This window comes from Bos taurus, chromosome 8 (assembly GCF_002263795.3).
Source record: "Bos taurus isolate L1 Dominette 01449 registration number 42190680 breed Hereford chromosome 8, ARS-UCD2.0, whole genome shotgun sequence".
Lineage (NCBI taxonomy): Eukaryota > Metazoa > Chordata > Mammalia > Artiodactyla > Bovidae > Bos > Bos taurus.
This window is the reverse complement of record NC_037335.1, coordinates 81,591,838-81,619,782: the sequence shown is the minus strand read 5'-3', so window position 1 is coordinate 81,619,782 and position 27,945 is coordinate 81,591,838. Positions and strand designations below refer to the sequence as shown.

At 47.3% G+C, this 27,945-nt stretch overlaps 1 protein-coding gene and 4 non-coding genes across 12 annotated transcripts in view; all 5 read right to left on the bottom strand.

Moving 5' to 3' along the window:
- Nucleotides 1–208: 208 nt before the first annotated feature.
- AOPEP (aminopeptidase O (putative)) overlaps nucleotides 209–27,945 on the bottom strand; it is a 422,219-nt gene continuing 394,482 nt past the window's right edge. For 4 of the 8 annotated variants that reach the window (XM_059889130.1, XM_059889129.1, XM_059889133.1 and 1 more), the window contains 3 exons: nucleotides 26,578–26,694; nucleotides 6,479–6,565; nucleotides 4,606–4,750 (listed from right to left, as the gene is read on the bottom strand). In XM_059889130.1, the coding sequence (XP_059745113.1) occupies nucleotides 4,610–4,750; nucleotides 6,479–6,565; nucleotides 26,578–26,694 (345 nt within the window). In that variant the 3' untranslated portion in view covers nucleotides 4,606–4,609. 8 annotated transcript variants of the gene reach the window in all.
- Nucleotides 1,922–1,989, bottom strand: MIR24-1 (microRNA mir-24-1). Its single transcript, NR_031098.1, has one exon. It is a non-coding gene; the product is annotated as a microRNA mir-24-1 (primary transcript).
- Nucleotides 2,447–2,543, bottom strand: MIR27B (microRNA mir-27b). The gene has a single exon (NR_030910.1). It is a non-coding gene; the product is annotated as a microRNA mir-27b (primary transcript).
- MIR23B (microRNA mir-23b) lies at nucleotides 2,692–2,751 on the bottom strand. Its single transcript, NR_030945.1, has one exon. It is a non-coding gene; the product is annotated as a microRNA mir-23b (primary transcript).
- Nucleotides 3,342–3,412, bottom strand: MIR2475 (microRNA mir-2475). The gene has a single exon (NR_030919.1). It is a non-coding gene; the product is annotated as a microRNA mir-2475 (primary transcript).

Here is a 27,945-nt window from a genome sequence, read left to right as displayed (position 1 = left end):
GCCGGTGCAAAACCACCCATGCGGCAGCTCAGCTGAGCCTCAGGGGTTTCTAAAGAAGACAACAATGTGGCAAAACGAGACCAAACCACCAGGCTGATGGGTCGACTGCAGCCAGACCCCGGCTGTGCCCCGGGCTTGCTGCTTCGCCTCTCAGAGGGCCAACACACACCAACCAGGGGGAGAGTCATTTAATTCACAAAGAACAGCATTTTGACACTTATTCAAAAATCAGATTTTTATTATATCAACACGGTAAACAAAGCACACAGAAGCAACACATGCAAAGCACACGTAAGAGCGAAGCAGCAAACCCCGGGAGACTTTCTAAAACGGAAAGTCACTGGTGCATAATTCTGAGGTCAGGAGCTTCTAATGAAGAGCTGTGCTGAGCTGCCCATCGCCCCCAGGCTGGCCCGAGGCGCCACTGGTGCAGGCAGGCGGGTCCATGCCCGCTCAGCTGAGCCGCACGCATCCATCACGTGCTGCACCAACCAGGGTGGCTTCTGAGGTGTTTTAAGGCCACCCTTCCCTCTGGGCAATCCCGGGAAGCTTAGCTTCTATTCTTAACTTCAAACGTTTGTGGGAAAGAGGAGCACCGTCGCCACAGGTTCCCACGGTGCCCAACATGCCTTTATCACGCGCAGGAGGCACGCGCCCCCCTCCCCCAGAGTATCAGCACCACTGTGAACACTAGAGGAACCATGGAGGTAAGAAAAGGAGACAAGAATGTGGACACTACACCCTTTTCTCTCTCTTTTTTTAAGTATTAAATTCAGAAGTAAACAGAAAGGAAAAAAAAACCCATGAATCCATTACATTATCAACAAATCTTAAAGAATCTTATCCTGCACTTCTACCGAAAGTTACTAAAACTCTGGAAAATCTAAATAATGGACAGATCAATCAATGTAATTCTGTGGAGGTGGGGAGCAGCAGCTCCTTGGGCCTGGCAGACAAGCTCTGGCTTTCCGGGAGTGCAGAAATGCAGATCCACATGCTGAGGGATGGGTGGAGGAGGTGCAGTGGGTTTTCCCATGTGCCTCAGGGACCTTCCATGTTTGGATGGAAGAACTGACTTGAACTCAAAGGGGAGACTCAATTAACATTCAGGATCTTGAGATGGTTCATCCAGGATGGGCACGAAGGCGTCACACGGCCCCATGGAGACTGCTGATGAGGGTGCGCCTCTTGACACCAGCTCTGCGGTGAGGCCCTTTGGGGAGGTCACCCCACAAGGCGTGGGCGGCCACTGACTGCCGGCTTCAGCAGCCCCATCGCTCTTCCTTTGATGTCCAGGGTCCATGCAAGCCTGGGCCCACCGGGGCTACGAGCAGATGCATGAAAAAGATTCTCGCTGTGATCTTTCCTGCAAAGGAAACAGCAATAAAGTTTACTGCCAGGTCACAACGGAGGAATTCTTGTAAACAAGTAACCTTTGCTCTCAGCTTTGGAGAGAGGACCATGAGTGGAGAACAGGGAGAGACCAGGGCGCATCTCACAGCCCTGAGAATGGGCTTTACAGCTGCACCGTGTGTCATTTGCTTCGCTCTCACACGGCTGTGAAAGCCGGTGGCTGTAACTTGGGCTTCATTCACAGGACAGATACTAGAGAGGCGGCCTGTTTCAGACCCGCAGTCGCTCCGCCTGCTTTCTGGCCAGTACACCATGACAGAGGTGGGCGCTGCCCACGTCACACGCATGGCGCTAACAGCATTCTGCCTTTTTGGGTGGAAGCTCATTTCTCTTGTGTCAACAGAACTCTGACTCTACCGACACCCACACACAGGACACATACAGAGGGGCCACCACCGCTGCCGGTCAGCTCTGCTGCGGGCACTCGGGCCGGTCTTCACGCAGCTGCAGTCCCAGCTCCCAGGCCTCTGGGCACTTACAAACAGGAAGGCTTTGCTCTAGGGCTCGACTCCTGTTCCTGCTGAACTGAGCCAGTGTGTAAAATGAGAACTGATATCAGCTCAGTAGGCACCGGAGGGCGGGTCCAACTGACAGCCCGGAGAAGCGGCGCCTCGGCTGGGAGCTCGCTCGGCCTCGTTCCACTGGCGCTGCAGAAGACACAGACTGGACTGCAAATACAAGAGAGAGTTCACCGCGCTCGGAAATCACAAGAGGACGTCTCCTTTGAAAGTACCCGGCTCTACTCACACGTCATCTGCTGCTGACACAGTCTTACTTAACTTCTATGATTCGTTTGGTTTTAGATTTTTAAAATTAATAATTCTGCAGCTTTCAATACATTTGAACTTTCAGACAGATGTTTACTTAGTGGATTTATATTTCTGTAGACTTCGGGAATGTTTGCATTCATAACAGGACAAAGTGCATCCTTGGGGCCAGGCGGGCCCTTATCCTCCAGAATCCTGCTTGGCCCCGAGCTGACCGCTCAGCAGCGGCCTCTGCCCCAGCAGCTCCACCTTAACTGGCCCCATCTCACCTTCTCTTCAGGTGCAGAACTTAGCCACTGTGAACAAAGCGGAAACCAGTCACTGTTCACCAATCAGCTAAGCTCTGCACCTCGTCAGAGAGGTCGTCGCTGGGCATAAGGAAAGGGCCGGCGAGCATCTTCCGAGTGTCGGATTCTTCTGCTTGCAGAGAGGAGCTACGAGATGCGTCTGTTCCCCGAACTGCAGAGAGCGCAACTACGGCTTCTGGAGCAGCAGTCAGGGTCGTGGTTGCGTGGTAATCCCTGGCAATGTGATTTTAATCTTAAGTCACAAATCAGCATGCCAGGAACCCAAGCAGCCAGAGCACTCGGGGGCGGTGGTGCCGCCCACATCGCACGCACCAGCTTCCTCAGACACAAGGCGACGACACCACCTCCAGGCCTGCCACGCTACCAAGTGGGTTTTCCTTCTGCTTGGTGTTCACTTACTCGGCATCTTAGGGGTATAATTTTTAAAAATCAAAGGACTCACAGATGACCACACAAATGCCAGCGCAGCTTTGGGAGATGAAATGAAAAATGCACCAACCAGCTGGTCGGGGCCGCCACGCTCAGTCTCCCAGCCCATCACCCCCTGGGGCACAGGTTCTGAGTGTTGGGGATGTCTGTGGGGGGTCCTCAAGGGGTGGGATGGATTCCCAACTGCTGGAGGGCGCAGCTCAGGGGGTAGCCCCGTCACGGTCCTTCACCGAGCAGCCAGGGAGGGGGTAGAGGGCATGTGAGTGGCCCCTGCGTTCATCCAGGAGTGCGGGGTGGGGGGCTCCTGACCAGACTACTCCTCTGCCTGCTCGGGGCAGAAAAGCACAATGAGGAATCACCGTAGCTGCGCTGCCCGCGGTGGTTTTCCACCACTTGGAGCACAGGGAACATCAAAGGCACAGCCTGCACCGCTGCAGTTTCACACACTTCAAGCAACACAAACTCTCTGTGAAGTGGCAAACCTGAAGAGAAACATGACTGGCACTGATCACTGTCTGAGGCTGGCAACGCGCAACTGTGTGACTGCCCTGCTTTTTAAGCTGGGCTGTCTCTGAATGGGCTTGGAAGCTGCCCGACAGGAGCGCGGGGGAAGCCCGCACACAGCCGCTTCGCCACGAGACGCATAGTTGGGGCAACTGTTCCCCCTACCTCCCTTCCTGCCAACACAGCTCTTCAACTCTCCTGGAAGAACCTCTTCAGCAGTAAGAGTTCTCTCAGATAAATACGGCAGTTAAACATATTAGACAGAAATGGTTTTTTGTAAGAGGAAAACATTAGAAACAAATTAAATGTCCAACAATATCAACGTAATATATTAAATATCCATTAAAATTATAGAAAATCTATACAACATGAAGAATGAAATCTGAAGTTAAAAAAAAGAAGACACAAAATCAGACACGCCCTGTTATGATGTAAAATCTTGAAGAAACCCGGAGAGTCAGAGAAAGGATAATGGTAAAGAAAAAAAATACTTTTAATTTCACAGTTTTACATAAAACCTATGAATCATTGCTAAATTACATTTAGAATGCATAAATTCCATTAAAAACTACTAGAATGTACATCTAACAGGTCAATTTCAAGCACAATTAACAGAGGAAGCAGTTTAAACCATTTAGGACTCCCACTCTGACTCTGCTGCAACACGAGGTAGCCTGCTGCGGACACGCCGCGTGGAGAGGCACCCGGCGGAGGGCAGGAGGGCCTGCCAGCCTCTCCTGCCAGGTGGGGACAACCCGAGGGACCTCAAGTTCCCACACACCTCCTCACAGCTCAGGATGCGGGGTAGCCCGGCAACACACCCCCACATTAGCCTTCACCCTGAAGACTGGGGGGCAGGGTGGGGAGGCCATGCTCTCCAGTTCACCTTCTAACCTACTCAAGATGTTCTCCTGTGACTCCTGTTTGCCCAAATAATAAAACCTGAAGCGGTCAAAACAGTGCTGGGGAAGGGGCTGTTCTGCGAGGGCGGACGGCATGGGCTTTCGTGGCCGCTCTGCCAGACAAGGCACCACATACCCCTCAGGGCGGGAGCCCAGGACTGAAGCCGCCAGGGCTCTCAGCTCACCATTTGGCTTACTGACTTACTTGGCTCCTAGGAGGAATCTCGGCTAGAGCCGAAGAATGGAAAAAGGAGAGAGAGAGAGAGAGAGAGAGAGAATCACCTCTTTAAAATAACATCTCAGCCACCACCTCGGCTGAGGATTTGTCCATCTGCTCCCTGCTCAGCTCAAAGCACCTGCGGGCGAGATGCTGCTGCCGTGGATCCTCACTCAGCATCAGCTCCCCGTAGAGGTAGATGCCCATGGCCTGTGGGAGGCACAGAGGCCAGAGAGCATAAGGAAAAGGAATCACGTGTCCCCATGCGCTCGAGTGCACAGTCTGTGTTTGCTTCACACAGATGTGCTAGGCTGGAAGTTACAAAGGCCCTAGAAAAGGCAGACAGCTGAACAGCGGTGCTTCAGGAAACCGCAGTTTCCGATCCCCTTCTCCTTATTGAAACTCACCAAGGAATTCTCAGCTATCAATTCCATCAACCCTGGTGGCTGAACTGAGGACAGAGGGAACATTTCTCCAGTGACGGGAACAGGGACAGGGAGGCTCCCACGACAACTGACCCTATGGGAACCCCTGCAGTTGCGAGCAGACCTGAGTGCTGTATGTGTGTGTGTGTGTGTGTGTGTGACTCAGACATGGACCTGCCTCCCTCCTAGCACAGCTGGGAAATGAAGACCTCCTGTCACACAGGTGGGGAGAGCCTCAGGCCGCCCTGGAAGAGGCCTGCCGCTCAAGCCCAGCCCGCCTGCTCTCCTTCCATGGGCACACACTGGCTCTTCTGTCTCGAAAACAATGTGGTGAAAATCACATCTGCGTTTTTCCCTACAGTTTTAAAAACAGTCAGTTATGTTCTGAAAGACCAAAAAGATCCCTTTGGATCCGCCTTCTCTCTTGTTCTAAGCTTAGTTATGCTATGACTATGTTCTGCTGGAGCAAGGACTTCCAACGACAGTGCAGAAATGAAAACCTGGTGGTGAGGAGCTCAAAAAATCTCTTTCTGAAAAAGCTGATGGCAACCCTTATCTGGCAGAGATCATGGTTCCAAATACAGTGCAGTCAGTTTTGGTTTTCAGAACAGACTTTAAGTCGCTCTTAAATTTTGTCCCTCCATGTTTCCAAACACCTCTTGCTTCACTGTGCAAATGTGACATTTCTTCTGGTAAAAAGTCATGTCTTTTTCTTTGTGGGAATAACGAGCCCTTACTTGCTGGCTGCCCCCTATACTCCGTCATCTCAAAAGAGCCTTTGTTTGCACTGCCCCAACTCTCCACCCCAACAGAAACACGGCTCCATTCTATCAGCCCGCAGTGCTCTGCAGAAAGCTCACTCAGAGGCACCCACTGGCCATGCCAAGGGAACGAGCCACAGCCGACAGGAGCCATGGCACATGCACCACCATGGCCCAGCAAGCTGGGGGGCGGGGGAGATGCTGACCCCACACACTGCAGCCCAGCAGACGTGGCAAAGAAACACCTTCACACAGGTTCATGGGCTCTTGCAAGGTGACTGCTCTCCTTGGTGAACAGTGAGGAAAGTCCTCAGAGGAAAGCAGCTCAGCACAAGGGTCTACCTGGCATGGCAGGTGCAGACACAGACCAGACTGTCCCGGCCAGCCGGGGCGTCCCAGTCTCATCCCCAGACCCACAAGGCACAGATACACACCATTGCATCACGGGGCCACAATCCCAACCTAACGAACCTGGGGTTCAAAGATGTAATGAGGTCTGCCCACGCTTTATTTGGTTAACGGCAGTGGGCCACAGCTCCATCAACCCAGGTGAGCTTCTAAAGAGATACCGAGAAGAAAAAAGCGCAAAAGTTGGGTAGGTGTGCTCCTACCAACTCTTCAAAATCGTTGGAAAGTGCTGATGCACTTGTTTTTTAAGTAGAGAAGGCAACAAACTGGGCCCCATGTTAAGCATACTGCATAGTCAGGGACAGCATTTAAAGAATCCCCATCTGCTGAAAAATGAAACTTACCTGATCCTCCTGAAGGAACCTCTCCACGTCTCTGTACGCTTTTGTGTATTTGTGCTTAACAATGAGTTCACACCAGCGATGGCGAACCTTAAGAAAAGAGAGAAAAATCCCATAAGCAACAAACTGGTAGGTTTCCTTGGCCTAATAAGTTTAATGATGGAGAACTTTCCCTGTTAGAAGAAGTTACTCTGTTAACACTGTTGAGACTTTAAAATTTCATTTTAACATCTTTTACAAAGAAAGGAACCGCGCTCTTCGTTAAGAGGGCTGCCAGTCCACTTTAGGGGAAGAAAGTGCATGTTTCACTTAGGTGTTCTGATGTTTTAAAATACAATTTTGCCATACAGTAGATAAATGCAGAACGTAACTGGGAAATTAAACGCATGCCCCCAGCCAGGCAGGCTGGTGCTCTGCCCTGCAGGATGCTGTCCATGACGGCTGCCTTCATAAACCACAACTACTTGATTTTCTGCAGTAAGTGATTTGGTTCAGTGCTGTAGATTGTAACAATACACACAGTAAAAGGGAGAAGACACTGCTCTGCACATTCCTAAGAGGTAGAGAGCGCCTTCTGAGGAGCCTGGGGTATCTGCTGGAGGGAGAGGAGAGCAGACCACCCTGACGCAGGCAGCTCCGGCTGCACATTTTGCTGTACAACCTACAGACAAGCTACACGTGTGTATCGTTTAGTGAAGATGCGTGATGAAAGATTCACCAGCAGGCATTTGTCAGGAAGCCCCCCCCCAACCCTACAGACGACATGGGAGTCTGATCCCAGCCCTGGCTGCCTTGGCTGATAAGGGGCAGTCTTGCCCCTCCCCCACCACCTCTTCATCTCTAGGCCACTTCAGACACACTCTTTCCGTCGAGACTCTACCTAAATCCAGTCCTGGGCCATTGTCTACTGCATTAAAGCCCTCTCAATTATGCCCAGTGAGCAGTCCACCGTTTTATATTCCATTATTGGTTCAACATTAGCTATACATGGAAGTGATTACATGCATTTAAAAAATAAAAAAGCCTCCTTCCATCACTCTTTGTTTTTACTGCCTTTGAAAGAGGAAGACCCTTTACAGCAATCCATTTGTGGCAATAGTAAAATGTAAGCAATTTCAACATTTTGGCTGGGGCCCCTGTAAATTATATCATTATGCACTGATGGCCGGATCTCTCCTTTAATCTACTATAAATAGATTTACACACAAACAATTAGGAACAAAGCAAAGAAACATTTTTTGGAAAGAATCCTTCCCCTAGGGTACAGTGCACTCTGAGACACACGGTGGTGCCCTCTGCTTACAGGCAGCCAGCCCCTTTGAACTTCTAAGAACAGGATGCCTTTCTAAGAACTTTTTACATCCACAAAGGAATTTCGGAGGCGCACGGAAATGAGCTAATAGCCTCGGATCATCACAACAAAAGGGAAGCAGGTTGGGCTGGACAGGTCTTGGAAATCTTTCCACCTTCAACAAACTGTTCTTTCCTATATGGCCAACAGAAAGGGACAGCATAAAAGGAAAGGGTAGCGACTAAGATATTGTAAGCAGAAGGACCACTGACCAGAGCCCAGACTGCACCAATCTGAGGAAGCTCCCAGAACAATCGGATCCCACTCTTGTGTTTTGGTTCAAGTACAGGACAGAACCAAAAGGGTCCCTTGGTCCATTTCTCTGGTTTCTTTTCCAACTCAATGAAACCTAGATGCCTCAGGTACCACCAGTCGCATCCATGCAGCACCGGAAATGCCGTGTTCTTTGTTCATAAGCTCTGGGAAAGGAGAAGGCCTGGTGGGAGGGCCACTGTGCAGCCTGAGAGCCAGGGCACTGGGCCACCTGCTATGGAGCCTTGCAAAAGAGCCTTACTTCTCACAATTGCACGTGGGGACAGCTGTCCCAGCTCTTAGAGTCAAGTATAAGAGAAGTCTGTCAGCTCCACCGTGAGCTAAAGACAGGCTTGTGCACCAAGCCCTTGGTAAGGACAGTTGCTGATCATTCCAAAAGTTGGGGATGTTATCTTTTGTTAGACCTCATTTTGAGAATGGAGGTATTTATTACCGGCCTTCCACGCACCCCCCCAACTCTACCCTCTGCTCTCCTTTATCTTATTTACACATAAAGAAACAACAAAACACAAATTAGAGTTTGTTTCTTAGTCGAGTAAGTCCACTATGACTGAAGAGGATTAAGGAGCTGGGCTGAGTGAGAGAGGCCTCCACAACCAATATGAAGTCAGCGTTTCCACTTCTCTTCCTGTTAAAAATCAGTGTATTGTCACGATTAATAAGAGATCTAGTCTTCTGACCCCTGAAAGCTAACATGACATCCAGGAAGTACAGAACAACCCCTTTCCCCACCCTACAAAGAGCAGGAAAAACAACAAGCCTTTTCATTACAACAGAATGAAATATATTGCAAAATTTCAATGACAGGATGTTTAAAAGACATCACAGAGATGCTGTGTGAGGCTGAGGGCCCAACAAATATTTCTCGCTTGCGGACAGGGCTTTTACTCCTCTTTGTATTTCTTTAAGAAACAAAGAAAATCTCTATCTTTTGGCTGAGAACCCAAAATTTACAAGGAAACTGGTCACCACTTGGAACGGAGGTCTTCCTGAAAATGAGGCAGCAGGGTGCCATTCGTCTCAATTTCTCCCAGCAGTACTTCCTCAGTGGGCACTCTTGGACTATCTTCCTTTCTCCAGATCACTGAGAAGCTCAAAGAAATCCCTGACAGAGGTCCTCACTTGGTCGTACCCAGCTTCCTCCTCTGTTGATAATGGAGGAAAGTGAAGTTCTCAGTGCTGGGGAGCAGCAGAGAATTCAGAAGCAGAGGCAGGGCTCTACGAACAAAACTATCCACTCTGTAGACCTGCTCTTCTTTATTTTCTAATTAATTTATTCATCAACGGGGGCAGTGGTCACCTCGTCTTTCAACTTCCTCGGTGAGATGAAAAGTGAACACTGTAGATACACCTTTGGGAACATCTGGCCCAGCCACAGTATCTGTGGCTTCCTGACTCTGTTCATTCAGCATCGGCATTCAATGGGTAGACACATACACCAAAACCGATCAACACTTACACTTTAAATATTCAGTTAATACCACAATGTCTCAAGAGAAATAAAAAACTTTTAATGACTTTTTCAACTGTGATTCAGATTCATAAAGTCACTCCAAACCCGCACCAGGAATCACCTGAAAGCCTTGAGCCAGCCAGCATCTTAGCCTGAATTCCAGCAACGCTGTCAGGCTACCAAAGGAAAGAGGCAAGGGTGAGGGGGGCGGAATCAGGTCAGGAAAAGAATAAGAAACCTGAGAAAATCAGAAAAGCGATATTTCAGGAGTGGGAAGAGGTGGAACTGCCCGTGGTGGTGAAGAGCAGGGCCGCGGGACCCGTTCCAGGAGCTCCAGAGCGTGTGGTCTCACAGGGCCCTGGAAGCCCACTTTTTCCTCACTGAGTCTTCAGTGTAGACAGTGGCTGGTTCTGCCCAAATCCTGCTAGCTAGTACCAGGACAGGACAGGCGGTGTGCCCACCACCCAGGGCCGTGCTGCCGGTCCCATAACACAATGAAGCATATCTGTGCTAACAGGCCCGAGCCGCCTGAGAGGCGTGAGCAGACATGTGGGCCAGAGAGCCAAACCACTGTCTGCACAGGATACGTACACATGTACACACACACAGAAGCAAACGTTTCCCTTTATCAGTTTCCCTCACTACAGCAACTCCTGATAGTTCTGGTGTTCTTTTCTCTGGTTGGTGACCTGCTGAAGTGATTTCATGAGCCCGGGGCCTGATCCACAGAGCTGTCTCCCAGGGTGGGGGAGAGAACAGCCTCTGCTCGTGGGCTGCTGTGGGAGCCCACCCTGGTCGCTGCAGCAAGCATCAGGACAGCGACTCTCACAGTCATTGCTTGTCTCTTAGTAGGAGCAGCATGTTTCTGGCTTTCGTTTTTACTTCAAAAGTTCTGTTTATTGAATTCATAAAAATGTGAGACTATCAACTCCAAGGAAAAGTTTGTTAAGTGCTAAAAACCGGAAGAGCAAGGTGCCTGTCAGGTGGGCAGTGAGGAGGGAAGGACTGGGATGGGGCGCGGGGGTGAGGTGGGGAGGCAGGGTGGGACCACGCAGCAGCCCAGGAAGACGAGCCTGGACTCCGGACAGTGAGACACCAGCTGGAGCGGCCAAGGGGAGGAAGCCTGCAGGGAGGGTCCTCAAGCCTGGGGCAGCAGGCACTTCTCAGGCCACCCCCTGGCAAGTACACCCAGGGGCCAGACGCCTGGGGACTTTGCAAACTGTGTGCAAAGACAGCCTGGCCCCAGCACCAGCCTGAGTTGCATGGCATTTCTACCATTTCAAGGACATTATCACTACCCAAGAGGCAAGCCGAACGACTTCTGGCTGGCTCCTCTGATTTCCGGCACCTGCCTTGTATGGTCAAACCGTGGCTCAGATTCAGGGACAAGTCCCATGACCCAGTGGGCACCTCTGTGATATAACCACGGCCTTGATTAGGACATGCTGGGGCTCCCTCCTGGAAAAGGAAAGAAAAACTACTGAGAGATTAACTCCCTACCTGCCTGCCTCTCCCCAAACGCTTTTCAATCTGAAAATGTTAATGCATCCAGAACTAACTACTATTAAACTGGAGAACAGGGGTTGCCAATTTTTTCTGTCAAGGGTCACAGTAAGCGTCTATGGCTTTTCTCTCAATCCATTTGCCCTGTATCACAGGAGTAGCCATAGACAATATGTAAATGAGAGGGCATCGCTATCTTCAGATAAACTTTTATTTTCAAAAACAAGCAGTGGGCTGGACCTGCAGGCTCAAGGCTGCTGACCCCTGATCTGCAAAGGAAGCCCATGCTGGTGAATGTTAACGCCCCCTGCCCGCAATCCACCAGCATGACGCCGCAGAACACAGAGCCAGGAGGCCTCTGTGAGCCGGCTCCGGCCAGTGTCAGCCTGTCCTGCCAGGAAATCTAGGCTGTTCTTGACTGTGGGGCTTTTCTTTCCTCTGTGGGCTGAACTCTGCACAAGAAACCTGCTCCGGCTTCCCTGGGAAACAGAGCACCTCTCAGCATACAGCCAAGTGTGAATGCAAGGTGCCAGGCGTGGGTGGGTGGGGGATTGGACACTGAGGAAATGCCAATTTCAGGAAGAATAATCCCCTGAACCAGCTCACTCCCAGTCTCCCACACTGACCAGATGCTTCTGTCTGCAATCCACTACTACCCTAGACCCTGTGTTCATTAACACTTTACAATTCTCAATGCTCTTTTATACCTTTTATCTTGGTTTTTTTTTTTTTTTTTGTCTTCAATTTTAACAAGCCATTTCAAAGAAATAAAAACTCTTATGAGAACGCTCCCCTACAGGCCACTTACTATCTAATGGACTAATTTCCCAAAGTAGTTTTCAGACATTCCTTAAACGTAATTCTTATAATAACGTAATTTGGAACTCCAGTATATATATACATGTAGACAGATCAAGGAGGAAAAATAAAAGTGAGTTCTTCAAGTGGTTTAAATCAGCGAGGTAGGAAACATCTTAAACACTCAACTCCTTTGGCTGGGGGTGGGAGGCTGGGTTCCTTGGAATGGAGTCTGAAAACCTGTGTCTCACACAGAAGAGTTACTGTGACTGAAGAGCAAAAGGAATCAGAGGCTGAGCAGACATGCTGAAGGGGTGAGACAAAACAGTTCAGTTCCAACAGCTTGGCCAACACCCCTCAACTTGGTTCCGGTAGCCACGGCGCCACTGACTGCACGGCCAAAGTCAGAAGCAGAAAATCGGCCTATCTTCTGTCACCACAAGCTCGGGGCTACGGTTTGTTTTGGCGCATCTCACAGCCACGCTTGAAAAAGCATCTGTGGCTCCTATACCTGGCTGCTTCCCTTGCTTTATTCTTGAATATTAAAAGTTATAAACCAGTAACTTAGCACATATAAACAAGATAGTTTTATTATTTTATGTTTTTCCTTATTTTCCAGGTGTCACTGCCAGATTCACTAGTGTGGTCCATATACTTTGATGTAATGACAACTGTAGGATGCTCCTCCTATTGATATACTACAGCTCCATTAGTCTTTCAATCATCTGACAATGCCAGAAGTCCACTTCTAGTGTCTTCTACAAAGTCCCAAGCCAGAAGTCTATTTCTAGTGTGTTCTAGAAAGTCCCACAGTGTGTTAATAGCTTTTGATCAAGAAGCTACAAGTGTCTACAAGTCGACACAGGTCCAGAACAAGGAGGCCTGCGGTGACACTATGGCACAGGGCTGGGCCACCTCACTCAGCACTCGGGAGGTTGGCCAACGACCTGAAACTGGCATGGCCACGCCCCTTAACTCACCTCTTGGGCCCAGAACTCATAAACCCCGCCTACTTCCCCAGGCGTGTGTCACTCTCCCAGAGCCGGGTCTCACAGCTTCTCCAGCTCTTTGAAACTGCTGTTTCCTTACTCAGTAGTTTGTCTTTACCAACAATAAAATACAAGCTTGGTGACAGCTGGGGCCCGAGTGCTCCCGGGCCATCTCCAGGCCCTGTCTCAATGCCTGGCACATAAGTATCTGCTTAATAAATGTTTCTGAATGAATGTACCATTCTAAAAACTCAGACTGCTTTTCAGCTACTTTGAAATTATAATGCACGGTTGGAAGCTGTAAAATGCTTTGAAGAAGCCACCCAACCTATTTATGACAGGAAACATTCCTCTTTTTCAGTCCTTTTGATTCTAAAATTTACTGTTGAAGGGGGGAAAAAAAATCTGTCCAGGGAACATGATCTGGGCAGCACATTAAACCTCATTTTGAGTTCCATTTTATATCTGTAAACAGAAAGACCAAGGCTCATGGCTTTTGTGAGTTAATAAGTCTAACACTGCAATAAACAAATCTACTTTTTCAATTTGTGTCCTTAAATTAGATTTATCGTTGCTTTAAAGTGGGTTGACTGCTGCTGAGGGAAGCATGACTGGCAGCCGGGGGGCGCGGGGAGACCTTTCCAGAACGGCTCTGGGACAGACAGCCTTTCCAGCATTCCGTTCCGGCGCATCTGCGATGGTCTGGGATGTCTCTTTCTCATGTGGCAGTCAGGGGTATGCCTGTCACACCAAGATTCCCAACACTTCCCTTCTCCTCTCACTTACAGATCCTTACTTTCAAAGGGCTATGATCTTAACACTGTTTTAACTAAAGGGAGTGCAGCTCTGTGTGCTGCCACAAAGCCAGCCTGGTAAATCTCGTTGCCCTGAGTTCAGACAACAGGCTCTCAGCTCTTTTTCCTAACCTTGCCTGAGTCAGTCCCTAAAGCTCTCAGCTCTATGGTAACTGGTTACAGCCAGCAATATCAGATTTTACCAGTTATGACCAGAGCTATGGCAACGCGCAAAACAGGAATCATCCAAACCTGCTATGGGGCTCATCACACTTGACATGCAATGGAGTGTGACAGTGAGGGTCAAAGGTCATGACAAACACCAAGGTTTACAAGGTCTCTCAGGCAAGTTCCAGCCTTTCTTCCTTCTCCTGTGTATATACTGTTTCATTTAATGTCATCAACACTATTCAAGAAAGCTGGCTCTAAAACGTAGACTTCAGGAGCCCATGATGAGTCCGCCCTGAAGTATGGTCAGTGAGCCTTCCCTCCCTTATCAAAGCCAAAGTGAAAGTCTTTCAGTCGTGTCTGACTCTTTCAACCCCATGGACTATACAGTCCATGGAATTTTCCAGGCCAGAATACTGGAGTGGGTAGCCTTTCCCTTCTCCAGGGGATCTTCCCAAACCAGGGATTGAACCCAGGTCTCCCACATTGCAGGCGGATTCTTTACCAACTGAGCCACAAGGGAAGCCTAAGAATACTGGAGTGGGTAGCCTATCCCTTCTCCAGTGGATCGTCCCAACCCAGGAATCAAACCAGGCGGATTCTTTACTAACTGAGCTATCAGGAAAGCTCAGTGAGCCTTCCCTCACTGAGCTTCCTCCCTATCAAAACAGCACACTAAATGGCAACATTCCAATGTGGAATTTGATAATTGGGAAATTACACACTGCACCTCCTTTCTTCATTAATATCTGACAAATAGCCTTTGCTAAAAAAAAAAAAAAGAAAGAAAGAAAAAGAAATAAGACTTTTACTGTTGCCAGAACAGTGACCATGGGTTACTTCTTCCTCTGAGAAGCTCTGAAGGGACACCTGCGCCTCCTCTCTGTTTCCTCAGGGGCAGACGTGACCGACTCCGGAGGGCCACATCAAGTCAACCAAAAAGGTTTGCTCTCTCTCGAAGGGGTTTCCCTATAACCTTAGTTATCCAATCACCTTATCATGTCATATACTAGTCACTCTGTTCCAGAACACTTGGAGATCCAGGAAACGTCATTCTCCAAAAGCTAAGTTTTGGGTATTAAGGATGATTCGGTGAGTGAAACAGACAAGCTCCTGCCCTCTTGGAGCTTACATTTCAGTATAAAGTCCAAGAAAAGTTCAGTGAACTCATGTTAGTGACAAATGTCACGACAGGACCTAACAGGGTGTAATGAGGGCAGTGGGAGCGGCCCAGGGGTACAGACAGGAGACCCCGAGAAGGGGCCTCTCAGACGGAGAGGCAATGGAGGCAAAGACACTAGCTGTTGAGCGGGACAGCCTAAGCTCACTGGGTTTCTAGCCCTACCACGTGTTCCATGAAAAAATTCAACTCTCCCCTGCCCACTTCTTATTAATGGCTATTTCTTCTAATACCTTCCTAATGGAAGCTAGAGAAATGGACTTATAAACCAGCAATTCCACTTCTTAGGTATAAGACCCAAAAGAAATGACAGCTTATATCTACACACAACACTGCACCCAAATGTTCATAGCAGCATTACATGTAACAGCCCGAAAACCCAAATGTCTATCAACTGATGAATGGTTAAACAGACGTGGCTTACCCGTACCATCAAAAATACTTGGTGATAAAAAGAAATGAAGTATCAATACATGCAAAACACGAGTGATTCCTGAAGATAGTATGCGAAGTGAAAAGAAGCCATTTACAAAAGGTTTGCTGCTGCTGCTGCTGCTAAGTCCCTTCAGTCGTGTCCGACTCTGTGCGACCCTAGAGACAGCAGCCCACCAGGCTCCACCGTCCCTGGGATTTTCCAGGCAAGAGCACTGGAGTGGGCTGCCATTTCCTTCTCCAATGCATGAAAGGGAAAAGTGAAAGGGAAGTCGCTCAGTCCTGTCCGACTCTTAGTGACCCCATGGACTACAGCCTACCAGGCTCCTCCATCCATGGGATTTTCCAGGCAAGAGTACTGGAGTGGGGTGCCATTGCCTTCTCCGTACAAAAGGTTTATGTGATCCCATTTACATGGAAGTCCCCAGTAAGCAAATCTGTAGACACAGAGACGAGTCTGGCTGCCAATGACTGGAGTGGGAGGAGAGACGGGAATGATAGCTAAAGGGTACAGGGTTTCTTTGGGGGGTGACAGACATTCTACAACTCTCTGTAGTGATGGCTGTACAGCTCTGTGAATATACTAAAAACTACTGAAATGTATATTTTGAAATGGTGAGTCATATGAGAAGTGAATTATTTCTCAAAATATTTGCTATTAAAAACAACCAAAGAGTCAAGCTGGGGAAGGTCGGTTCAGGAAATGGTACCTGAGGCAACTGCCTGCTGTCTGACAGTGGAGCCCAGGGGCAGGCCTGGCTCTGGGCTGCTCTCCCCACTGCCTGTGGACTTCCTATACACTCAGCCTGGGCATCTGCTTCTACCCACTGACGGGCACGATCAGTTGGTCAATGGAACACAATTCCACATGGTTCAAAGCTGCACAGCAACACACAGACCAAGCAGCTTAAAAAGTCATGCTCAGTGCCACCCCATAAAGCTGATTTTTAAAACTTCATACCCTGACAAACCAAAAACACCTTCATACCACATCCGTGGAGGTGCTTCCACTTTTTAAAAACAATGTGAATTCAACACAATTGCTTTCTCTCTGCTATCAGTTATCAGCACAAACATTCACCTGTAAGAGGCATACACTGCCAGGGAATCCTGCAGATCTATGTGGCGCCACCTCCCTGCAGGGCAGGCTAGGAGACGACACTCAGGAGGCTCCCACAAGCTTGAGGAAGAGTGCATTCTATCTACAGCCTGAAGGTTCCACAGCTTGAAGCCCAGAGAAATCCAGCTTTCAAATCTTGGTGTACCATGGAACTACAGAGCAAAGGGAGGTGTTTGGGAAAGGCACCAGAGGGAAAAAAAGCAATCTGGGAAGACACCATGGCAACAGTGAGCCCTCTGTTCCAGGGCATTTAAGGCGCACTGCATGGGATGAGAACTCCGTTTGTAACTATGAAAGGAAACGGCAGTGCTCAGACAACTGTGTGCTTTTTGGAAGTGTGGATTTCACTACAGCAATCTAATGCAAAAGTATATAAACTACTGACACAGGTATGAAGAACACCGTTAAACACAGGCAGGAACACCACTAAAACCCCACACGTTGACTTTACTCTTAACACCATTAAAGACAAAAGGAACAGGAGCTGGGTTTGCAGTGCTATGGAAAGAAGAGCACCAGGGCAATGCTATTTATAACCCAGAAAATGTGTGCATCTCTGCCTCTGATCATCTGGACAGACTGGGGGGTGGGTAACATACACAGACAATAAGAGTAGATAACGCCTCCTAAACCTTCAAATATCTATACAACAGGACCTATTGCTAGGTACAGTGGAAGAAGCAATGGCAATGAATTAAATGACCAGGAACTTAAATATCCTTTTCCTCTTTTATGTATAGATAAATTCTAAATGTTATGACTGATTATAATTGTTTATTTAACAGAGGTCCATCTAATCAAAGCTCTGGTTTTTCCAGCAGTCATGTATGGATGTGAGAGTTGGACTATAAAGAAAGCTGAGTGCTGAAGAATTGATGCTTTTGAACTGTGGTGTTGGAGAAGACTCTTCAGAGTCCCTTGGACTGCAAGGAGATCCAACCAGTCCATTCTAAAGGAGATCAGTCCTGGGTGTTCATTGGAAGGACTGATGCTGAAGCTGAAACTCCAATACTCTGGCTACCTGATATGAAGAACTGACTCATTGGAAAAGACCCTGATGCTGGGAAAGATTGAAGGTGGGAGGAGAAGGGGACGACAGAGGATGAGATGGTTGGATGGCATCACCGACTCGATGGACATGAGTTTAAGTAAGCTTTGGGAGTTGGTGATGGACAGGGAGGCCTGGCATGCTGCAGTCCATGGGGTCACAAAGAGTCGGACACAACTGAGTGAACTGAACTGAAAGAAAAATTAGGCAGATTATGCCAGCAGTGGCTCATTTTTTCTTGAAACAACATCTTATTAGCCACAAAGTGCAGTTAACAACTCAAGGTAAATAAAGTGCAGGCTCTGGCCTCAGGAATAGGAGAGGAATACTAATCTAAACAAAACAAACAAACAAAATCAAAGTTCTTTGTCATGTTAGATCAGTTTTCAAAAACCCTTTCATCACTGTATATAGCAATTGAGACCTGATTGGTTACAAGGTTTCCATGGAAAAATTCTAGGGGCACTGAATTGAGTAAGAAGGAAAATTCCAAGGAAGAAATATATAGATATACCTACCTGACTTTGAGACATGTTCTAAAACATTAAATGTCTCATTAAACCAAACACAACAAAGAAAAAAATACACAAATATAGCTAAAGAATTACGTAAGAGCTTTGTTTATTGGCACATTATAAAAGGCACATGGTTTAAAAATCTCGCTATGTCTAAAGTAACTAAGGAAAATCGCCCCAGTCCCTTTTATCAGCCATATCCTGCCCAGCTCTCCAAACCCACAAATTACAATGCTGTGTCCAAAGGACAGCTGTGCCCCTCACCAGCACTGCTCTAGCATTTTAAAAAATATTAAGCCACAATACTTCTAGCTCACATCTTAAAGTTCAGATCCATCAGCCTTTGACTCTCTGATGTGTCAAAGAGCTGAGGAGCCAGACCCCTTGTCCCTGGGAAGAAATTGTGACAAACGGCCAGATGCTGGCTATGGCAGGTGTCAACCTGCCTTTCCGGAAGCTCATTCCACCTGCCCCCTGTATCTGACCCCGGAAAACCACTTGGCTGATTGCACCACACCATTCGGACTCTCCACAACGGTCTCCTTTTTGTATGTTCGCTCTGACATCCTGCCTCCTGGGGCTCTGTTCCATGATGGTTGCCTCCCGACACTGCTGGGCAGTGACCTGGGGAGGCCCCCAGCACAGACTCCAAAAAGGAAGGAGGGAAGGAAGAGGCACCCACCGAGGGGGCTGGGGCCAGCGCTCTGGCACTACTCCCAGACTCGGGGCCTCGGTGACCTTGCACAGCCCTGTGGTCCTACAGGGGCCGTGGCGCCAGCCCGGCAGGCTGCCCTCACACACTGCCACGATCACAGGGCTGACGTCAGCAAGGCCGGGTTCTGCTTTTGTGCTCCTTAGATTCCACATCGAGGTGGACCAGAGGGGAAGGAGACACCAAGCTCCACACCTGCAGTTTACTAACTACAAACTGCCGAGCACCCCGAAGTGGCAACAGAGCCCACTGAGATTACATCTAATTTTTCCTCTAAACTTCCAGTCAGGAGGACAAAATAGCAATGTTTTCTTTATTTTGGAGTCAGAATACAATGGAAAAACAACCAGGGGAGAAAGGGAGTGCTGAGCTGCATGGTTCGGAACGGACCCCAAACACTGTGCAGAAGCCGGTCACTGTGACCAGAAGCGATTTTAACATAAAGGGAATGGGCAGAGTCATGGCTACTCATCAGGCTTAGATTTTAAACACATGATACCCACCTAACCTTTAAAAAATTTTTTATTTATTTTAATTGGAGGCTAATTACTTTACAATATCGTGGTGGTTTTTGCATACATTGAATCAGCCATGGGTGTACACGTGTCCCCCATCCTGAACCTGCGTCCCACCTCCCTCACCAACCCATCCTTCAGGGTCATCCCAGTGCACCGGCTTTGAGTGCCCAGTTTCAGGCATCAAACTTTGGGATTTATTCTCTGCCCTTTTAGTATGTGTCTCCAGAGATCTGTTGATCATGGAATGTTTTCAGTTCATAGAAACTATGCTTTTGGTCCAAATGAAATTCAGAAATGGGTGTCAGAGCTGTCAAGACTTTTGTAGGCCTTCAATCATACCTTCCACCTGTAGACTTCAAAGAAAGGCTGTAGTATTTTAAAATAAACAAAGAGTTCTCCTATTGATGAAGTATTAACATCCACGCCCTCCCTGCAAAGGGAGGTGGCCAGTTTACATGGTTTTCCAGGGCTCTTTCCCCAGAGGAAAGGCAGAGGTGGCGGAAAGGCTACAAGGTTGGATGTTTTTCTGTTTGCAATCCACCTTGAAAGTGTCCTTTTCAAGAGCAAAATGTAGACAGACAGATGCTGGCTTGGCTTTTTCTGGGCACTAGTCGTCAAGCAGGTTAGTGCCCTCACTAACCTGCTTCTTCAGATTTACTTGCTACCACGCTAGTTTGCAATTCCTTCCTTTTCTTCCATGTGAGACATCTCTGCTTTCACCTCCCCCAAGGTTACATTTTTTGGAGCCTTGACAGAATACAATTGGCTCAGGGCAGCCCCTAAACATAGTTAACCAACTTCAAGCTATTCCACTCTGTGTTGTAATCGTCAGGCACTTCGCTGATGATGAGATGAAAAAAGTGCCTTCTGTGGTCAGCTGCTTTAGAGCAATGGTTCTTTGACCAGGATGACTGTATCCCCCAGGTGGTATCTGGCAACTTCTGGAGACATTTCTGATTTCCAAAACAGGGGTGGGACAGGAAAGGAAGAGAACTGCCAGTGGCATGTCAGGAAAAAGGGCTGGAGATGTGACACATTTTATAATGCACAGGACATCCCCCAACAGAGAATTACCCAATCCAAAGTATCTGTAATGCTAAGGCTGAGAAACTGTGGTTTAGAGTAACCCCCTCCACCATTCCCAGATAGCTCAGCTGGTAAAGAATCTACCTGCAATGCAGGAGATCCCGGTTTGATTCCTGGGTTGGGAAGTTCCCCTGGAGAAGGGATAGGCTACCCACTCCAGTATTCTTAGGCTTCCCTGGTGGCTGAGACAGTAAAAAATCCATCTGCAATGTGAGAGAACTGGGTTCGACCCCTGGGTTGGGAAGATCCTCTGGAGGAGGGCATGGCAACCCACTCCTATATTCCTGCCTGGAGAAATCCTGCCTCCTCCATGGACAGAGGAGCCTGGTGGGCTACAATCCATGGGGTTGCAAAGAGTGTCAGACACGACTGAGTGATTAAGCACTCCACCACAGAAAAAGCCAATAAGCCCCCAGGTTAAGGATTCTGTGACCAGAAGCTGCTCAGGGGCTAACAGTGGGGTAGATTCTACTTCTTTTTTTTCTCACGTCCAGTCCTGACAGATTAGAGAGACAATATATAGGTGGTTTGAGCTAAACAAGGGGCTTCCCTGGTGGCTCAGAGGGTAAAGCGCCTGCCTGCAACGCAGGAGACCTGGATTTGATCCCTGGGTCAGGGAGATCCCCTGGAGAAGGAAATGGCAACCCATTCCAGTACTCTTGCCTGGAAAATGCCATGGACAGAGAAGCCTGGTAGACTACAGTCCATGGGATCGCAAAGAGTCGGACACGACTGAGCGACTTCACTTTTGAGCTAAACAACAAAACTTGACCATTCCACAAGAGAATGTGAATCTTACATGACTTCAAAACCTCTCATGTTGTTAACAATCCCACAAAGAAGGGATTTGTGGCTCTATTGTAATCCTGAGGAGACAGAGGCTCAGGAACCTTGGCCACAAGTCTGCAGGGAGGAGGCAGGAAAGCTGGTGAAGACTGAGATCGTCTTGTCTCTCATTTTCTTAACTATGGGCGGCGACTCATTTGTTGCTGTTCAGTCGCTCGGTTGTGTCCGATTCTTTGTGACCCACCGACTGCGGCACACCAGGCAACCCTGTCCTGCACCAGGCAAACGCTGTCCCAGAGTTTGCTCAAACTCATGTCCACTGAATCAGTGATGCGATCTAACTATCTCATCCCCCACCACCCTCTTCTTTCGCTTTCCCAGCATCAGAGTCTTTTCCAAAGAGTTGGCTCTTCGCATCAGGTGGCCAAAGTATTGGAGTTAGTGGGTCATAGAATCAATTTGTGCATCACAATGCACATGTTTAATGAAAATGAATCAGGAAATAATAGCAAACATAGAAGTATTTCTGTGAAGCCCTTTTTTGCCAGTTAGTCGTGGTCAAAAAGGCTGACAGCCAGCAGACTAGTGCAGGTACTGCTGTGCAGATCAGGAAAACGGGGCGCAGGAGGGTGGGCGATCTGCAGGTGGCCTCCAGCCATTTGGGGACCTTTGACCACATCCAGCTTGTTGCTAAGATGCATCTGGGAGAGCGGCAGCCCTGAACACAGGTTGGGGCCAGGGGCAGATGGAGAAACAGTGCTCACTCCTTCCCACCCCAACCTAACCCAGGGGGCCTTTTCCTTTCAACCAACAGTGCTTCCCCAAATACAATGAGGGGAAGACTGGTGCTGATAATGACCTCTCCTCAAAATTAATTTTCTGGCTCAGCCTACTAAATGATACATCAGAGCTGAGCATGGCACCATGGGGGAACTTTCTAACACCCCACCACTCCCATCCAAGCCAGATGAAACAGTGAGTGGCTGTTTCCGAGTTTTCTGAAAATCCACCCGAGGGGTGCCCCAGTATTGAAGTGTTGAACTGTGGTCTATGGAAATAAAGTTGCTTCAAGGTCAGCTGTGGGGCTCTTGGGGACAAAGGTCACACAGAGCCAAGGTGCATGGAGCCTCACCTTGTTAACATGAAAAGGCTATTTTTACAGCTGAGGAGACCTGCTAAAGCAGGCAGGAAATTATTTTAAAATGGATCTTAGAAAATACCTTTTGTTTCAAGAATGAGTTGTGTATTAAAACCTTTATGGGGCTTCCCTGGTGACTCAGTGGTAAAGAATCCACCTGCCAATGCAGAAGACATGGGTTTGATCCCTGACCTGAGAAGATCCCACAGAACCATAACTAAGCCTGTGCACCACAAACTATTGAGCCTGTGCTCCAGAGCCTGGGAGCTGTGACTACTGAAGCCTGTGCTCCCTGGAGTCCATGCCCCATGGCGAGAAGCCACCGCAGAGAGAAGCCCGCGCCCCGCAACCGGAGAGCAGCCCCCGCACGCCGCAACCAGAGAAAGCCCCCGCAGCCGCGAAGACCCAGCACAGCCAAAAATAAATACAATTATTTAAAACCACAAAAACTTGATTTTTGTTAAAAAAAATAAAAAATAAAAACCTTTATGGGTTCTTTGTTTGAACCAATATGCTGAGAAACTATAGACAATGCATTTCTATGAACTAAGCTTCCCTTTCAGTTCATTTTCTGACCTAGTTTAAAGCAGCCCAGCATATGGCTAGAGGTTTCTTTGATTGAGGAGGTAAAATACAGTGACTTACTCCTGTAGCTAGTACTACTTCCTAGGCTAAGGAATGCAAACGTTCCTCCACCAATGCCCCACTTTTCAGATGGCGGCAACAAGAGTGTCAAGGCAAGGCAGAGGATGGCCTAAGATGACACATGTCACTGTGCCCAGCTTATTACATGTGCCCTCATGCATGTTTCCTTTTAAGATTCTGAACACACGTGTCCCTCCCTGCAGGGCAGACCTGTGTACTCACACCACGTGACGCACCCCACGGAGGACAAGAGGCACATAATGTGGAAACGTGTGCCGCTGACAAGCAAACAGCTGGCAAACATCAACCTGGCTGCCACACCCAGAAATCCTGACCAAACTGGACATTCTGTGAACACACAGAACACAGAAGCAACACAACTAATACAAATACTGAGCCACGCAAGGATAATCATTAAAATAAACCTCCCAGTGAGATAGCACCAGCCCACCCACACAGAGAAGGTGGGAGGGAAGGGACAAGTGGGCGTGACAGCCAAGAAGATAAAGCAACTACTGAGCAGGGACTGGTGCACGGCAGCACAGGCTTCTCACACAGTCGAGACGTCTGGTCCATCAAGAACATGCTGCTCCACCACGGAGAGAGTTTCACAGCGCTGGGAAATTAGGGCATTAAATGAGCTATGGAAAGAGCAGGCTCACCTTCTCAAAAAGTAACCTCACATCTATGCTTTTAGGAGAAATGCTAGTCCAAGGAGGAGTGGTGGGAGAGGGGGTGCGCTTTATGTGCCTCCTGGAAATGTGAGGAAAACCCCCACTGTCACGAGCACCCCCTGCTTCTGTGCTAGACACCCCCCAACCCCACCCCGGCCGTCCTGGGCTGAAGTCTTCTGCACAGACACCTAATTCAGCATCATGGTCCCAGGACCTGTGGCAGCACCCTGAACAAAGAGTGTCAGCTCCATAACTCACGTGGTTCCTTGCCAGGAAATTACCTTTGGAGCCATTTCCCGTAGGGATGCTCCGTACACAGCCCTGCCACAGTCCAGCATCTTCAGCCATGTTTTGAATGACCGCTATATATTACGTATTTAAAAGCCCTGATAATAACCGAAAGGAACTATATGTTTGGTCAAGGAGAAGCGCCAAGAATTAAGTCAGAATCCTCATTTTTCCAGCAAATAATTCTTTCTCCCATGAAATGTCCTGTCACTTAAAATAAAGGCAGATGGTTAGTCAACAAAATTCCTGCTAATCAGTGTCACAGTAAATCACATTTAAACTAATGAAGTTTCTAGAAAACACCCTGGTTGGCCAATATCCTATTGTTTTCCTGGTTCTGAGTGACATTTCAAGGAAACCTCACAGTGAGACACGCTGTCAGTGTAACTGACTAGATGCCAGGGCCTCAGAGGGCCTGGGAAGGGGGCAAGGCAGTGGTATGTTAGGCCTCAGGGCCCTAAGGTCCTAATCCGGGCCCTATCCACCCGACCTCAATCCTACTGGCCCCAGGATGGGGCAGGCCAAACCAGCCCACAGCTAAGAGTGCTGTGGATGTTTCAGAATAGCTTTAAAAAGGAACACCTAACAAAAAGAATTATCGTGAGATGTGGTAATTATATGAAATTCAAGTTTCAGGGTCCATAAACAACTTTATGAAACACAGGCACTTCTGTTTGCTGATATACTAAGGCAGCTGTTAACAGCAAAGTTCAGTAGTTGTGACAGAAACTGTATGGCCTGGAATATTAAAATCTGCTCCTTTACAGAAAGTTTGCTGACCCCTCTCCTAGCATACGGCATGCTGTCAGCTCTGTACGGAAATCACTCCTGGGCCCCCTGGCTCTGTATGGCCAACTCCTTCTTGCCCTTAGGTCCTGGCTTGAATGTCACCTTTTCTTGTGGCCTTTCCTGAAGTCTATCTAGACACACTGCAGCTCACTTTCACCTGTAACCTCCTTTGAAGCTCTTATATGAAACTATCCTGTTCATTTACTCATGAGCTGTTTTTCCAAAGAATCCCAACCTGCTGAGGATGACCCTTGCCATCGCTATATCCCTAGTGCCTGGCAGGGTGAGGATCTGTGAACTGCATGGACCAGGCCAGTTACTTAAACCAACCAAAGCCTCCCCCAGACCCCAGTCTCTCAACACCAAAGAGCCAAGCCTGAAGAGACTGTTCTGGCTTTGGACTTCACAGTGCAGTCTGAGACACAAAACAAGCAGCCAAAATAAAACTGGTTATATTTCTCAAAGGTTTAAGAAGTTACATATAACAACAAAGTTGATCTGTAAGTTAAGGACACAATGTGCCTTATGTTTATGCCAACAGGAATGGGGGAAAACAGGGTCTCCCACCTCCCAGCTTCTGGTGAGGAGTGACAGGTGCCCAGCACCTGCTTTGATCCTCCCGCCTTCGTCTGCCCACTGCCCGTCACTGGGGCCTGGCATTTCAGTGGTATTCAGTCCTGATTAAAGCATAACCTCATGCCTATGAATAGAAACCGCTTTTAAACACTAATTAAAAATAACAGGCTGGCATTTAGAATCTCCTATAAACAAAAATATAAGAGCTAAAATAAATAGCAACAGTTGCATGTTTGATCTATGCTGAGATGGGTAAAAAGCTACATATGTTTCCTCTGGAGTTTTTCAATTAACTCCTGAATTTATGTAAGGGTTTTAAAATGTATAACAAATGCTGATCTTACCTTTTAATCTAATAATGAGCAGGCTTTTCTTGACTTACTCCATCTTAAGAATTGTGAAAATAATTTTAATAATGTTTTATTTAACCCAACATGTCCAAAGTATCATTCTGACACTGTAATTGATAAGAAGAAATTACTGAGACATTCTGCTTCTCTTTATACTGTCTCCAGTACCCACAAAGTTCACACTTACAGCACAACAGCCACATACCAAGTGCTCAACAGCTACATGGGCTAATGGCTACCATATTGGACTGTACAGCTTTCAAACGTTCATTTATTCTCAAATGAACATAAATCAAATGTTTGCTTTTTAAGAGTTTTATATAAGAGAATTTTTCTGTGTGTGTGTGTGTGTTTTTAACTTAAGATGACTAAATACAATATTTATTATTTTATGTATTAAAAAAAAACCCTGGAACTCATCTTAGGATTCACATTGCATTCTTCATAATAAGCTAAAAGACATTAAGGCCCACATCATATTGCTTTCCCACAGCATTCAATTTTGCTTTTCAAACCACGGCTGTTAAGATTTAGTTTTCATTTCCTTTACACATGGCTCCCTTCCTGTTCTAACTGAATGCAACCAAGAAGCTCTGGCACGTCTGAGCCAAGTTTCCTTAATATGCAACAGGACGGCGCCACCGTCATGCACACAATGATGCACCCAAGTTCACAATTCAGAAGCCTTCCATTCGTCTGCTCATTCCTTTTGGAGACTTATATGCGTCTTAACAATTTAAGAGGAAAGGGGGGAAAACTCAGGACTTAAAAATACCGTGGTAATGCCCAGGATCAGAGGCCCCTACTGGAGCACACCACCAGGGAAGCAGTTTCCATAGTTTGGGACACAATGGGACCATCACTCTTCACCAGCAGTGAGGGCCCATGGTTTAAACTCTGAGGGTGTTCTCATTACCTCGGCATCCTGCTCCGAGAGGCGGTATATCCTCTCAAGGCTCTGCAGAGTTCGTGGAGTCACAGTCTTCTGCTCCAACAGATGCTCCAGAAGCAAGACCAGTTGGTCTGGAAGAAGCTGAGGACAAAACCACACAGCCTGTCAAGATGCCATTCAGCTTACAAGAAATTAAACCCAAATGTTCAGACCAAAGCCAGCCAAACCAGGGTAACCTGGGCACTTGCAGTGGCTGTCTGAAACATGGGAAGACTAGAGGCCTGACTCTGGTAAAACCTCAAGGTTTACACTGCTTCTCCAAAGACACTGCTTTCTGGCGCCTAATGAATCCTACTTTCCATGGGTTTTTCATGTCAGTTCTATATTTAAGGGCAGATCAAAACTGGGTTTATCTTTTTTTTTTTTTTTTAGGTTGTACACCATGCATTTTTTTTTAAGATGTACAATGTGATGACAAGGTACATATACACCGTGAATGATAAAAACTATGCTTATTTTAAAACATTACCATGGTTTTATTAGATCTTTTTCTTTACAGGATGCATATGCCAAAAAATGTCATTTAGCCTAGACAAATACTCTTAAGAAACCATCTGATTTTAGGTAAACACATTAAAGTTTAACAGAAATAAGAAGCAACTTTCATATTTCCTTCTTTAAAATATAAATCTTGCAAATGTACACCAAGAAATAAAGAACATGCAATAAAACTAGAGCCATGTCTCATAATCCATTATAAAAACTGTAAGTTTACTATTCCATCAGAAAAAAGGTTGTTATGTATGATTATATACATATATACAGCCACCCCACCCCAACTACACAAGGTCACTCACATTCCTGAGTTTTCATACAGGGTAAGGAAAAATGGCATTACCATTTAAAGGCAAAAAGAGGAAGATGTTTTTATATATTAATACTTCAAAAATAACACAAACTAATCTGTGAAGAAACAATACTTGTGAAATCCAAGAACTTAGTTCCTAGACCAGCCTCTAGCACAGAATTCAAACTATTGACAAAAAAAAAAAAAAATCAATTTAAGATGCATCTTGTAGGAACCAAAAAATATTTATTCTAAAATGAAGGTTTTAAAAGAATTACTATGAATTCCACTGTTCTCGACATTTAGCTTTTCTCCATTCCTGCCTATGCCCAGACAGTCCTTGTCAACTAACCCAACTAACCCAGTTCTGAAAGTCAATACTATAGCAATAGAATATTCACAAGAACACCTGGATTTTAATCTCTACTTTGTTCTCTAAAAGCAATGTTTAAAATTATCGGTTTCTCCCCCATCCTCTCTTTACCTTTCAGCCCCCAGGCGTGCAGTCCGCCTCCGCCTCCTGCCTCCATTCACACACATACTTT